Source organism: Triticum aestivum, chromosome 6B (assembly GCF_018294505.1).
Source record: "Triticum aestivum cultivar Chinese Spring chromosome 6B, IWGSC CS RefSeq v2.1, whole genome shotgun sequence".
Lineage (NCBI taxonomy): Eukaryota > Viridiplantae > Streptophyta > Magnoliopsida > Poales > Poaceae > Triticum > Triticum aestivum.
This window is the reverse complement of record NC_057810.1, coordinates 681287593-681301235: the sequence shown is the minus strand read 5'-3', so window position 1 is coordinate 681301235 and position 13643 is coordinate 681287593. Positions and strand designations below refer to the sequence as shown.

The following is a 13643-nucleotide window of genomic DNA, read 5'->3' as shown; positions in this document are numbered from 1 at the left end:
ATCATTACCAGCAACTTTCCAAATCCCTTGTCAGATACACCATTCTCTGCCTTCCATTGCAGCAATTCCAGTGTGGTGTCCAACTTTTTTTTGTCAGCTTCGCAATTTGGGTACAATAATTTCTTGTGATCCTCTAACATGCGCTGCAACTTCTTCTCCAAATCACTTGCGCAGTTTCTCTTTGCATCGGCAATGGCCCGACCTAGATCATCAGCGGGCTCATCCAATGCTTCTTCTTCAGCTTCTTCCCGCATTGCCGGCTCAGCTTCTTCCCCCATTGTTGTATCATCATATTCAGGGAACCCATGGCCAGGATAGCTGTCGTCGTCCTCTTCTTCTTCATTGTCTTCCATCATAACCCCTCTTTCTCTGTTCTTGGTCCAAACATTATAGTGGGGCATGAAACCGGACTCAAATAGGTGGACGTGAATGGTTCTTGACGTTGAGTAATTGTGACCATTCTTACAGCCAGCACATGGACAAGGCATAAAATCATCCGCCCGCTTGTTTGCCTCGGCGGCAAGCAGAAAAGTATGCACGCCATTAATGAACTTGGGAGAGCATCGGTCATCATACATCCATTGTCGGCTCATCTTCATTACACAACACCGAAAAGACCAAATTAATACAAGTTCATACATAAAGTTCATACATATATATAGTTCATACAACACTTAAATGCAACAAACAAATAACTCTCCAGCTAAACCATTTAAATGTAACAACAAATGCGATCAAGATTGCAACTAAGGTAACAATTGATCCAACAGCATAATGATACCAAGCCTCACTATCAATGGCATATTTTCTAATCTTTCTAATCTTCAAGCACATTTTCTCCATCTTGATCTTGTGATCATCGACGACATCGGCAACATGCAACTCCAATTCCATCTTCTCCCCCTCAATTTCTTTTCAATTTTTCTTTCAAATACTCATTTTCTTTTTCAACTAAATTTAACCTCTCGACAATAGGGTCGGTTGGAATTTCCGGTTCACATACCTTCTAGATAAAAATATCCATGTCAACTTGATGGGCATAATTTGTCATAAACACGAAATGCAACAACTAGTTTTAAAAGAGAATATACCACATCCGAATCATAACAAGGACGAGGTCCGACGGGGACGGATATCAAAACCATGGCACTATGTATAACAAACAGCGTACGGGTAAGATAATTATACGAGTAACTATATATCCAAATCACACAAACATCAATTTGGTAATGTAAAACATTCATGAACAAGAGCCTCACTACAAACTGGTGCCGGCGACGGGATGGTGCGAGAGATCGACGGTGGTTACGACGGAAATTTAGAAGGCACTAAGTAAACCACACCTACATATGCAAACTAAGTGTTATTTTTGACCTCAAATTGCATATAAATCAAATACTAGCACATATAATTCCTCCCAAATTACTAAACTCACAAATTAATCACTATACAAAGCATTGCAAGAGCTAATCTAGCAATGAGAGATGAAAGGACAAAGTTGCTAACCTTTGTGATCATTTGAATGGATGGGGCCCTTCAAATCTTGACAAATTTTGGGCAAAATGTGTGATGAGCTCGAGGAAGAGAGGAGGAGAGGGGAAAGGGGAAGAACAGAGCGAGCTTGGGTGGGCGAAGGGTTTATGTAAGACGACCTTTAGTACCAGTTCGTAACACAAACCGGTACTAAAGGTGCTGGAGGGCCCCCAGACTGACAACATCCTGCCACTACTCACTTTAGTACCGATTCGTGGCACGAACCGGTGCTAAAGGTTCTCCACGAACCGGTACTAATGAGAGCGGCCGGCTAGCCGTTGGAACCGACACTAATGGACACATTAGTGCCGGCTCAAAATCAAACCGGCACTAATGTGCTTCACATTTGACCTTTTTTCTACTAGTGGTAGTAGTTGAACTTCGAATTGTCGGCCCGGCCCACCAGGTGCATAGTAGGCTGCCTTTTTCCTCCTTGGCAGTACTTGAGTGCCCATTTGTCTAAAAAAGTACTCAAGTGCCATGTTCTTTGTCAGGCGGCCCTGAGATCAAGCGATTCGCGTTCCTAGTTTTGAGATTGGCGCTTTCATGGTGGTGATGCTGCATCTCCCTCGTTCAAAAAAGATTCCATTGAGATATGCTGCATCTCCCTTGATTGGTGGCTCAGAGAATTACTAGTATACAATGAAGATCGGCAACAAGGCAGCTGGTGCGGTGACCTTGATGGCTACAATGGCCGTTCTGCAGCTTGGGGTAGCTCCGACGGCATTGCTCGCTTGCCGCAGCCTTCAGTCGAGAGTCAGACCACCATCATGGTGAGACAGGAGGGAGTACAAATGGAGAAGATACCCTGTGGGGAAGCCTGCAACCGGATTCCCTGTTTAACCGCTGGTTGCAGCTGTGTTGCAGGGGAGTGCAATCAATAAGTTCGTCTTGTTTTTGAGACCAGGTAGAAGGAAAAAGCTCCTTCCCGCGCAATTAATCTACAAGCATGTGTTCCACGAAAAAAGTATTTTATTAGCTTGAAAAATGATCTTATATTATAGGACAAGAGGAGTATCATAGGATAAGTTGCATCGAACGGGTGAGGGATGGACAAAGCGCGAGATCGGACGTTCCACCGGAGTGGATACACCAGAGCTGAGATGCTTCCTGAAGTGCGTAGCTAGTGTCAATAAATATACCCCTCTGCCTTCAAACACCATTGTCCGACGTCTTGTTTGCATCTCAGTCTACCTATAGTAGTACTGTTTATCCTTCTTCAACCTAGCTCCATCCATCCATCCATGGCTTCTTCTGTGACTGCCTCATCCGTGCTTAAGCTAGGGGCCATTGTCCTCTGCGTCGTGCTCGCCGCATCGTCCGTGCGGCGAACGGCGCCGCGGGACTGTGACTCGCTCTGCGAGACCGCGTGCTCCTACCTCGAGTCAGCGGCCTGCAACGGCCTCTGCGGGGTCCCCGCCGCCGCCTCCTCCGAGAAGCCGACATGCCAGTCCTGCAAGGAGGCGACCAAGAAGTCGTGCAACACCGAGTGCGTCAGCATGTGCAACACCACGCCGGATTCGCCGTCTACCTGCAGTGCCAGTGGGAACAAGTAGATCGATGCAGCCAGGCAAGTGGCAAGGTCAGCAGGCCGGCCGGGGAGGAAGCTAGCTACCGCCGGCGGGATGCATCCGTGTTGTGTTGTAGTTTTGTTTGTTTCTCTAAATTTCCGAGTTGCTAATTCATACTTCCTCCGTCTCAAAACAAGTGACTCAACTTTTTACTGACTTGGGATGGAGGGAGTGCGTTATTACTTCCTCTGAAAAAAGTGTTTAGATCACTGTTTTAATGATCTAAACACAAACACGAGTGTTTAGATCACTATTTTGGCGATATAAACGCTCTTATATTTCTTTACAGAGGGAGTGTTATAGATGGGTTCACGTCGATATGTGTGTTCACGTTAGATTGGCCCTACGCAATCTACTAAGGGCATATCCAACTCCAACTTTTAAAATAGACATCCGTCTGCGAACTAGTCCGAATCAGTTCGTGGACGGTCCAAGAGCTGGCCATCCAACCGCATCCTTTGGTTGTCCAGGTCTGAACAATTTGAGTTTCAAATGCATAGCGCCCGATCATAATCAAAAAGACGATGATGTTCATTGTTTTTACATGCCCAATCACAAAATATCTCATTCCAGCGGTCCTTGCAAAAAAAGAAGATTTCCCCCCTATCGGACCGGCTATCCGAGCCTCCACGCCCACTCTACTGCCGGCTCCTCTCCATCCGCCTCCTTGTCAGTTGCCTCATTCTCCTCCATCTCCAGCTCAGCCTTTAAGTGCTTCAACATCCTGAGATGGATGCTTTCACAGTCGTCCTTACATCATCATCTAACTCCTTCATCTTCAAGGTCAATATTTTTGAATCCTCCAAAGCAGCCGCGATCTCGACCTTCTTCTATTTAAACTTGGTATCCTATTTTTTTTGAGTTTAAGCTTCTTTTTCCTGCTTGATGTCAAAGCGCTTGACACATGCCTTCTCCCTGTTCGCCAAGATGTTCTCAAATCTCTCCATTATCTTGGCCACCGTCTCTTCCCACTTCTCCTTCTCCTTCCACTTCATTCCCCGGAACCCTCTTTTAAACTTTTTAGGTGGCTCTTTTATTGGTCCGGTTGGATCACCCGCTTCTTTCTCAGTGCCGACACCGGCGGTCTTGATGGAGTTGGGAAAGTATAAATTTCACTTGGTTTGTCCATTCAACTTCGAAGCTCATCTTCTTCACCTTCAAGAACAAGTTGCACGCACGGGACGGCTACAAAAAAAAACATTGTCAACATGTTGCATATCCGACCATCAAGTTACACATCCAGTCAAATGAACATCACACATAGAGCATATCCAACCAACAAGTTGCATATCCGGTCAAATGCCCATACCTTAAAACAACTTACTTGCTCGGTGATTTGCACATCACTTGTCCACCGGTTGATTAGTTGTTTCAAGTGCATGTAATACTTGCTCACAGTCTCTTAGATGGTGTAGCATGGATGGTTGAACGACTTTGGTCTCATAATTGTGGATGAGTTCGTCGCGGTTGTACATGTTTTTTACTTTTTGCCCATTGAGATTTGGCCACAAGATCCGCGTCTTGCGGCGCATCGTTTGTGGCGCTGCCTCGATCTGGCAGGTCACACCGTGCTTGTAACGTGCATGTAACCCTTCCCAATGACATTAAGAGGCAAAAGACAAAAGAAAATCACATGGTAAGCACACCCATCGTCCCAAACTCCTATGTTTTGTATCCAATTGGTACTGCCATCAATCTCCAAGACTGCTATGGGGCTTATATTTTAAACCGGTTCACATAATTTTAGTTTGAGAGCAGGCTCCGTGCTTATCTCGTCGCTGCTGCCTATAAAAGGGCCGAGAACGCGTACGAGCTGAGCAGATCAAACACGAACAAACCTACCAAATCACAACTCGCTAGTCAAGCTCGCAGTATGAAGATTGGAAACAAGGCCGTCGGCGTGGTGGCCCTGGTGGCTGCAACGGTGCTTTTGCAGCTCGCGGTGGCTCCAACGGCCATGGCTCGCCTGCCGCGGGTTTCAAACGAGACCATCGTCATGGTGACTGAGGAGGGTGTGCAACAGCAGCGGTACTACTGTATGCAATCATGCAGGTGGACTCCATGCACGAACCCTAACTGCAACTGCATTTCTAACTCGTGCTTTATGATTCGCTGAAGTCAGTTCCCTGATGAAGTACATGTTTGAAAGTACTGTTAGTCATGATGTCGCGCATCGATCTTCTCATTATAGTTCTTCTTTTAAAATTTAGTTGTGTGATGTTGTTGTTCGAGATCAGTGCCGTTCACGATTGTTTCCGTGGACGTGGGGTCGCTCTGTACTTGTTATTGAATAAAAGATGTTGTTAAGGCATAAAAAAACTCCCGTGTCCATATATATACATAACACAATAAGGCTTACATGTCTGTCGTGTACTTCCTCCGTTTCTAAGTATAAACCTTTTTAGAGATTTCAACTGCATACAGATGTATATGGATGTATTTCAAAGTGTAGATTCACTCATTTTGCTTCATATATAATTCATATTGAAATCCCTAAAAGGACTTATATCTAGAAACGGAGGAAATACACGCACACACAAAAAATGATACTCCTTTTTTCTTAAACTAAAAATGTTACTACTCGAATTAACAGTACAACTTTCCCCGCAAAAAAAAAAACAGTACAACTTTGAAGTGCGTGATGATACCACCTGCCTCTGCACTTCAAGATGCCTCCCAACTCCCAAGACGTTTCTAGCGTGCACGATCCGCGTTGGGTGCTACTAGAATCTTATCTTGTGCTTTGAACCTGTCTAATTAAAAGATGCATCTCCAAAACTGCAACCGGTTTACGCGTGTTCTTATAGCAACTCCAACGGGTCGACCCAAACGGTTTGGACGGCGATTTTGGCTGTATTTTGTCTGTTTGGGTCAGCCGCCCACCCGGCGTCCGCCCTGTTTTAGATTTGGGTCAGCAGTGCGTCCAACGCACCGACCCATTTCATGTTCGCTCTCAATTTCTTTTTAAAAAAAGCCAGCGGCCATGTCTCATGCCGGCGCATACAATGTCGGCTTCAAAAAATATCGCCACAGTTCATGTTGGCGCACTCGCCAGCGGCTGGCACACATGCCAGCACAGAAAAAAAGGGTGGGACTTGAGTTCGACCACACCATCGCGGCCCCGTGGTCATGCCAGCACACCTGCAGGGGGCGCGAGGCTTGCCTTTGCCGGAAGGGGCGGTCGGCATGCCGGACGAGGCGAGGGAGGCGAGGCCGGCGGCGGCATCGAGGTCATCGTCCATGGTGGGGGTGGGACGGGAGCGCGTGTGGGCGAGAGGGTTTTTGGGAGGGATGGAGGGAAATGGTGGAGGCTGCCACCGACCAGCGGGCCCGGGGGAAGGAGAAGGTGCGCGCGTGCGTCCGCCTCGTGTCCATGCCGACGCAAATCCGGCTCAAAAATGGGCCGGAAATGGGTTGGCAGGTGGACGACAAGCGGACGTGCGTCCGTTTTGGTCGGCGCGTTGGGCCGACTTTTGTGTCCGCGCCGACCCAAACGGACGCCAGCGGACGAAATGGGTGGCCCTGTTGGAGTTGCTCTTACATTCAAGTTTTGCACACGGACTGACCTGTTGTGCTATGCAAAAGTATATTAACAGGTTGCAATTAAGATTGGACACTCATGCATGCCCACGTTATTACTTTGCATAATTTTAACTTCAAATTCTCAGCAAGTTTTCATGAGGCTTTTTCCATAGAGCGCTTCATTACTCAATAGGTTCTAGCATTACACCGGACCTCTGCATAAGTAAGATGCACACACCTGCAACAGGTTTATAAAAGAAAAAAAACATAAAATGCGAAAAGTAGTAATCATAAAGAGATTATAGATCGCTTATGGTGACGAGGATCACACTGCCAACCATGTTGGATAAAAATAACCCTTGCCGTATCCTCCAACTGTGATGTGTACTTTGACATGTATGTATAGACCAACACAGGGAAGTAATTCCTCAAAGTATGCCCAATTCCAGTTACAATATTAAATATTATCTCCGTCCCAAATTACTTGTCTTACATTTGTCTAGATCCAAATTACATCATGAATTTTTTTGTAATGTTTTTAGACATAACTTTCCTGAATTTATTAAACATACAGGGAAAAAATAAGGTTCTCCAAACTTATATATATGATGTATTAATTTGGATTCCATGGGGAATTAGAAGGTTACAGACCAAGCATACATATAAATAAGAAATGGCGCCTGATGGATCGCAGCATCGACAAGATACAAATAAAAACCAATTATTGGCCTTAATTTGTCCTGAACAATGACCATGAAATAAAAAAAAGGGCCACATTTACATTTGTAATGGTGTTAAAGAGAGAGACAAACCTCATACATCTCCCCAACAGTGATGGTATTGCCTGTGTCAGTATGGCAAGCACATGAATCATGAAAGATTTCGACGAAAGAAACAAAAAAAAAAAGTACACGAGTTTACATACAAGACAATATATCACCAGGCAATGGTGCTTTCTCCATGTATGAACAGTGTGTCTTGTAGATCCCTGATCCACTGGCATACTCTGTTGCATACCTTAATCGCTTGGGTCTGCAAGCAAAATGCGTGTACTCAAAGTAAGATTAGATACACCAGGACAGTATTACTATAGATGATGCATTAATCGCATCGCTGAACTGTATGTAGGCAGATAGATGCCAACCTTGTCAGCCAGTGGACTGAAGGCGGCATACAGCTCAAAATCCTGGGTTATCCAGCTAAACATAACTGCAACAAAAGGGAAATTGGTTGTGTAACAAAATAACTGTGAAACACTTGGGCAAACAGGAAACAGCACGGTTGAGCTAGTAACTTCCACGGCACATGCAGGTACTGCTAGGACATCAATACCACAGAACCACAACTGCAGCAAGCAATGAGATATCTGCCGCCTCGTAACAGCTACTAGTATGCTCCCTACAGGCTACAGGCATGCGCCTATGTGAACAGAATGGATTATTCTACTGATCCTGTGATGGTTCTAGGTCTTCGCATTAAGTGGTACCAATTCAACGTAAAATAGAACAACATACTGCACCTTTGGCTGTATTTGTAAACATTCAAAAACCGATCTTAAAGGAAAGATGTACGAGCTATTATTTCCCTGCATACTATATGCCCCTGCTGGTTTCAGAGCAGTGTTTTCTTAAGGCCCTGTTCGGTAATTACCCACTCCCGGAATCTGCGGAGGGGGAAACTGCAACTCCGCCATTTTGAACTGCAGCTCCGCCAACTCCGCTCCTGGAGTTGTGGAGCGGAGCGATACCGAACAGCGCCTAAATAGCTAAGATTGCAGAAGTTTTATTTTCACATCGCTATGCTTGCAGAAGTTCAGATCGCACAACTGTGTCATGTGAATAAGAAAAATCTGTGTGGGTATTAGAATCACATAGCAACTAGAATATAAAAGGTAATAGTTTTATCGCTCTCGAAGGTAGAACATGTCATTAAATGGCAACGAGTTTCGTCCCTATAAGAGTGTCCAGGTACAACAATAGTCGAACTAAAATCTTATATAGTTTCTAGTTCAACTATGCTCCCAGACACTAACATATAACCATAGAGTTATGGACATGAGTGGAGCTTGATCAAATCTGTCTTTATTATTCCGCAAATTCAGTTTATACATCCCTTTGTTTCCAGATAAATGATTTGATGTGATGATATCTAGATCCCAACGGCATCTTAGTACTGGCTAATTGGCTATCAGAGCAGAAAAATACACTAACAACGAATTGCATATTTCTATAGTTGCTACCTACACATTATATAAGGATTTCGCTAGAAATCGAGCATCAGATTTTTAGCATGGCAAATCGAACGCCCAAGATGGCAAATTATGTTGTCGCGAGGATGAAAATTTTCTTTAACAAGCATGGCAAATCCTTGCATCTTCAGGTTTTTTTCCAGGAATTGCCATGCTAACTAAATTTGCCATCCTCGCAACAATTAATTTGCAATGCTTAAAATCTGAAGTCAGATTTCTAGCATTCCCGTTATATAATAAGCACTATAACTTGGAGGAATGAACTAACTGAAACAAGCCGATCTGTCAAAAAATTCCAAACACACGGAGTAAGTTGTGGGGTGTGCCTGGGTAACTCACCATAATCCTCATGTCTTCTGAATTGAGTTCTGTGTGGACCAGTTGCTTTATCATGCATGGAAGCATAAACCTTTTGATAAGCCTTGTACAATCTGCACACATCAGGTTCTCTCAAAGGACAGTTCAGTAATAGGGAAGTAAACAATGTAGGAGTACTGTCATCAATATTCAATACCTCTTCTGTTGCTTTGGATTTCTTATGGGCAAGGCAAACTCAGATGATACATACTGGTCAAGATAAACACTTTTGTATACAAAATGCCACAGTCCAGCTGGTCCACCAATTGCCTCATCAGAAGACAACGGTTGAGAATTTAGGCCTTGAGAAGACTGTGCAGGAGCTGATGTAGATTGAGAAGAAAGATCAATAGGGACATCTTCAACATGCAGTACATTTTCATGTAAAGACCTTTGTACTTCGAGAAGGACATTCGATTTCAATAGAACATCCTGAATACGGGCCCTAGACATTGTTCACGAAAGAATAGTTGTCTCAGTCCCATAGTACATGGTAGGCAGCGTGCACTCAGTATCTTGTGACATTTTAACCGAGTATTCGACATTTTATTGTGCAGCTCACCTTGAATCTTTCAAATCATAAAAGGCATCTGATCTCGGAGTAAGAAGAGTCAAGTAAGTATTTTCCTGCCATGGAGAAGAGATTAGTTAATATAATAAAATGACTTTCTCAAACCTAAACTAAAAAATAAAATATGATTGGCACTGCATATAAACTTCTACAAGTTTCCATCTGTGTCTTAAGACATGCATCATGATTCTCATAATGAAGATACTGCCGGCATACTGACGTTAGCATGCATATTCAGAGAGCCTATTTTACTCACATCAAAAAAATGAACATAAGCGTATAAGAAGGCCATAGGATTGTATCTTGGCAAGCATATGGGTGAAAAAGACTCTGAAGTCCTGCATTAAACAGACCAAAATTGTAAGATGGTTGCAGGTCAAGGTTTTTCATTTCAGATAATATGTGAAGATTACCTAAAAGATTCGGAGGACAATATGAAATTTGCAAGTGGTAATATATCATCAGGATGCAAAGTTGCCTTTTGTGCTCCCACAAGACTAATAACCTGAAAATTAACCAAGATGTAGCTCTCAGAAATATGAACGCAGAGGACTAAGGAAAATAAATGATTTATGTTATCCATCTCCATAGACTAGCAAAGTTGCAATCATAAGTGCAAAATTTGGCATGGCAAAGTTCTGTGTCTCGTGATGGGATCGCAGATGCAATTGGCCAGAATTACATAATAACTACCATTAGCATGAGCAAGGAGCAATCTAAATTGGCACTGGTACCGTTTGCCAAGCTACAGAGCACGGAAGTCATTGACTCTGCTGGAGAGATTGAAAACATCTGATACCAAAGAACAAAAATGGCAGGCTTTCTACAGAAATTCTCAGCAATGTGGTATATCAGCTTGGATATGGTGAAAGACGTAACTGATTAACTGACGATAAAGTAAGATTAATGATACTGTTGTATGAACCTTTAGAAAGGTCAAGTGGCACCGCAAGTGTATTGAGGAGTTACTATAAAAAGAAACGTGTTGCATTTTAGCACATAAGCAGGATTCCAGCACAGTATGATTAAAGAGTCAAATGAACTAAGTAGCACAATGGAAGTTCTGACAGGAAATTGGACAAACCTGAAATTAAATGCATGTAGCTCTCACAAACACGGACACATAGGACTAAGGAAAATAAATGATTTACATTAAATGTCTCCAAACACTAGCAATAAAGTTTGGTGCCTTCTGATGGGATGCCAGAAGCACATAATAACAGATAATAGCACTAGAAGGAGCAATCTATAATGGTACTGGCACCCTTTGTCAAGCTACAAGGCTACAAGCACAAAAGCCGTATACTACTGGAGAAAAGCCATTACTCTACTGGAAAGATCGAAGATTCTAATATGGGGAATTGGGGATACCAAAGAACACAAATGGCAAGCTTTCTACAGAAGTTCTCAGAAATGTGGAATATCACTCTGGATATGGTAAAAGACGTAACTGACTGACGATAAAATAAGTTTTATGCCCATGTTCTATAAAGCTCTAGAAAGTTCGAGCGGCACCTAAAGAGTGTTCAGAAGTAACTATAATAAGAAAAGTGTTACATCTTACCAAATAAGCATAGCCTCAGCACAGTAAGATGAATACGTCAAATGGGATTAGTATCAAAATGAAAGTCATGGCAGGAAATTGGACAAACCTTGTGATCACACATCAACAGTGCAAATAGAACACCTGAATCAGCAATGTCCTGCAAAGCTGTGCTAGCAGCCTGTCTTGTTGCTTGGGCAAGGGGAAGGCATGTGTATGCATGAAGAAATGTAGCAGGATTCCTGTGTAATGGTTCAGTAAGATATCAATTAAGCACTAAAGTCCAAAATGAATTAAGTTGAGATCCGTGAAAAGGAAAAGGAAACAAGCTGACCAGCTGAACGCATGTATAAGAGATCGGAAAACCACATCTGTGCCACCTAGAAGCGGTGCCATATCAAATTTGGGATTCTTCTCAAAGCACCTGTTGACCGACTTTGTCAAAATAAGCAACATCTGCAAGTTTGTGATTTCAGACAGAGAAATCAGGATAGGAATGGAAACGCATGGCTGTATAATGATCACAATAAAATACAAGAAATTCAAATGTGTTAAGATGAATGCAACAGTGGAAGCACCTGGCCATACATGAGCTCTAGTTGTCCCCTCAATCCTTCAAATGACTCTTCGGTGCAGCTTATACAAACTAAATATATAGGACCTTTCACAAGGAAAACTATCTGTAAGGAAGGAGAGTGTACAATCAACTCAGTATAATACAGTTAGCACATAAAAGGGAAGAATGCATGCATTGTCCTTCTGAACTAAGATTAAATGAACAGAGTAAATTTTGGACAAGGAAGGCCACTTGACCTGATGTTTTCCAGCTCTCACAAATTTGATATGGTCAGCACTGGATAAAAACAAAAGAATATCACCAAGAGGAAAAAATCAGCACAGCCCATACCCCACAGGAAAAGGTTAGGCAGCCAAATCTAATCGTTGCATACCTGTCCTCAACAAAAGAAACAATCGCCTGCAATGTAGCAGAAAATCCAGCTAACTTGTGCTCATCTCCATACCTAGAAGTCAAACAAGATGAAGGAAATGGCATGTTATGGTTTTTCCTGGTAAACTGTATCATGAATCATTTTTGCATAAGTGATGTTACCTTACCTAGAGTATATTGGCTTGCCGGAATTGCTCAAGATGAAGAAATGTTTTTTCCTCTTCCTCCATGAAGCTGAACCATCATCCTGGAACATCAAGGAGAGGAGCACACTCACTCAGGGTGACACAACACTTACAACTCCAGCAGTAGCATGGAAACTAATGTCATCGCTGGGCATCCAAATTACGTAGCAATGAAGAGTCAATTGAGGGGTAAATAATTCATAATTAGATGATTGATGTAGCTCAAGAGAGAAACAATACTCCATGTGTAGGTGAATCACAATGGTGCGTGTAGTGTAAGGAGATGTAACGGAGCAGGGAGCACCTCGTCGGCGTGCTTCTTGCCCTGCGCCCAGTCCTCGGCGCTGGGGGCGAGGGGCGGGGCGGCGTCGGGCTCCTCGATGCCGCCGGCGCCGGTGCTGGAGGCGAGGCTGCTTCTGGGGCTGGGAGAGGCGGCGCCGCCGTCCTCTTCATCGAGCCCCTCCCTCCACGCGGCGGCCGTTGCATATCCATCGTCCTCGTCCTCCTCGTCGATCTCGTGGCCGGCAGCGAAGTGCGCGGGCAGATCGGACCCGCGGAGAGAGAGGGCGGCGAGGGGGTTCTCGTCGGCGGGGGCTGGATCCATGGCCACGGAGGGGAGGCCCGGGGGAAGGGACCGGAGCTTCTCCTCTGCGGCGGCCGTCCTTCTCCGCGGCGGGCACGGGAGAGAAACGACTCGGCCAGCTCGCTGAGAAATGGCCAAGCTATACTGAGGTGATTTTGCTTCGATTCACGTTGGGCCGTTCGATTAGGATTGGAGGGCAGATACGGTGGGTTAAGTTTTTTTAGAACCTTTTTTTTAGAATCATACGGTGTGTTAAGTTTTTTTTCTGAGTCTAAACACACTTGCTTTATTGATTACTAATGTTCATAGGATACAATCTAAGTCTAGGGGGTTTAATAACCACACATGGCGCCCCCGTTTCAGACCAAAAGCATGCTTAGCGAGGCTTTAAAGAAAAGGCATTGGCCGAACCCGAGAAAAGACTCGAACCTAGGCCGGCTTTGAATTAACAAAGCCATCAACCGGCCAGGACTACATAGGAATTACACAACAGAGAAACAAAGCAATGCAGAAAAAGATACATAGTGCTGTGAGGAACGACTCAAAGGCTACAGCAAGCGCCGAAGCCATCGACCGCCGCA

At 44.1% G+C, this 13643-nt stretch overlaps 1 protein-coding gene across 2 annotated transcripts; it reads right to left on the bottom strand.

Moving 5' to 3' along the window:
* Positions 1–7069: 7069 nt before the first annotated feature.
* LOC123139194 (vacuolar fusion protein MON1 homolog) lies at positions 7070–13194 on the bottom strand. Of its 2 annotated transcripts, XM_044558996.1 has the most exons (15): positions 12784–13194; positions 12462–12541; positions 12296–12367; positions 12159–12198; positions 11924–12025; positions 11680–11801; positions 11455–11587; positions 10216–10307; positions 10059–10140; positions 9794–9858; positions 9389–9676; positions 9214–9305; positions 7771–7835; positions 7552–7658; positions 7070–7470 (listed from the first exon to the last, which is right to left on the bottom strand). In XM_044558996.1, exons 1-14 carry the CDS (start codon positions 13081–13083, stop codon positions 7563–7565), a joined length of 1629 nt encoding a protein of 542 aa, XP_044414931.1. In that variant the 5' UTR covers positions 13084–13194; the 3' UTR covers positions 7070–7470; positions 7552–7562. The 2 variants fall into 2 exon arrangements, with proteins under 2 accessions (XP_044414931.1, XP_044414932.1); XM_044558997.1 differs by lacking the exon at positions 12784–13194 and having other exon boundaries at positions 12462–12550.
* Positions 13195–13643: the final 449 nt, after the last annotated feature.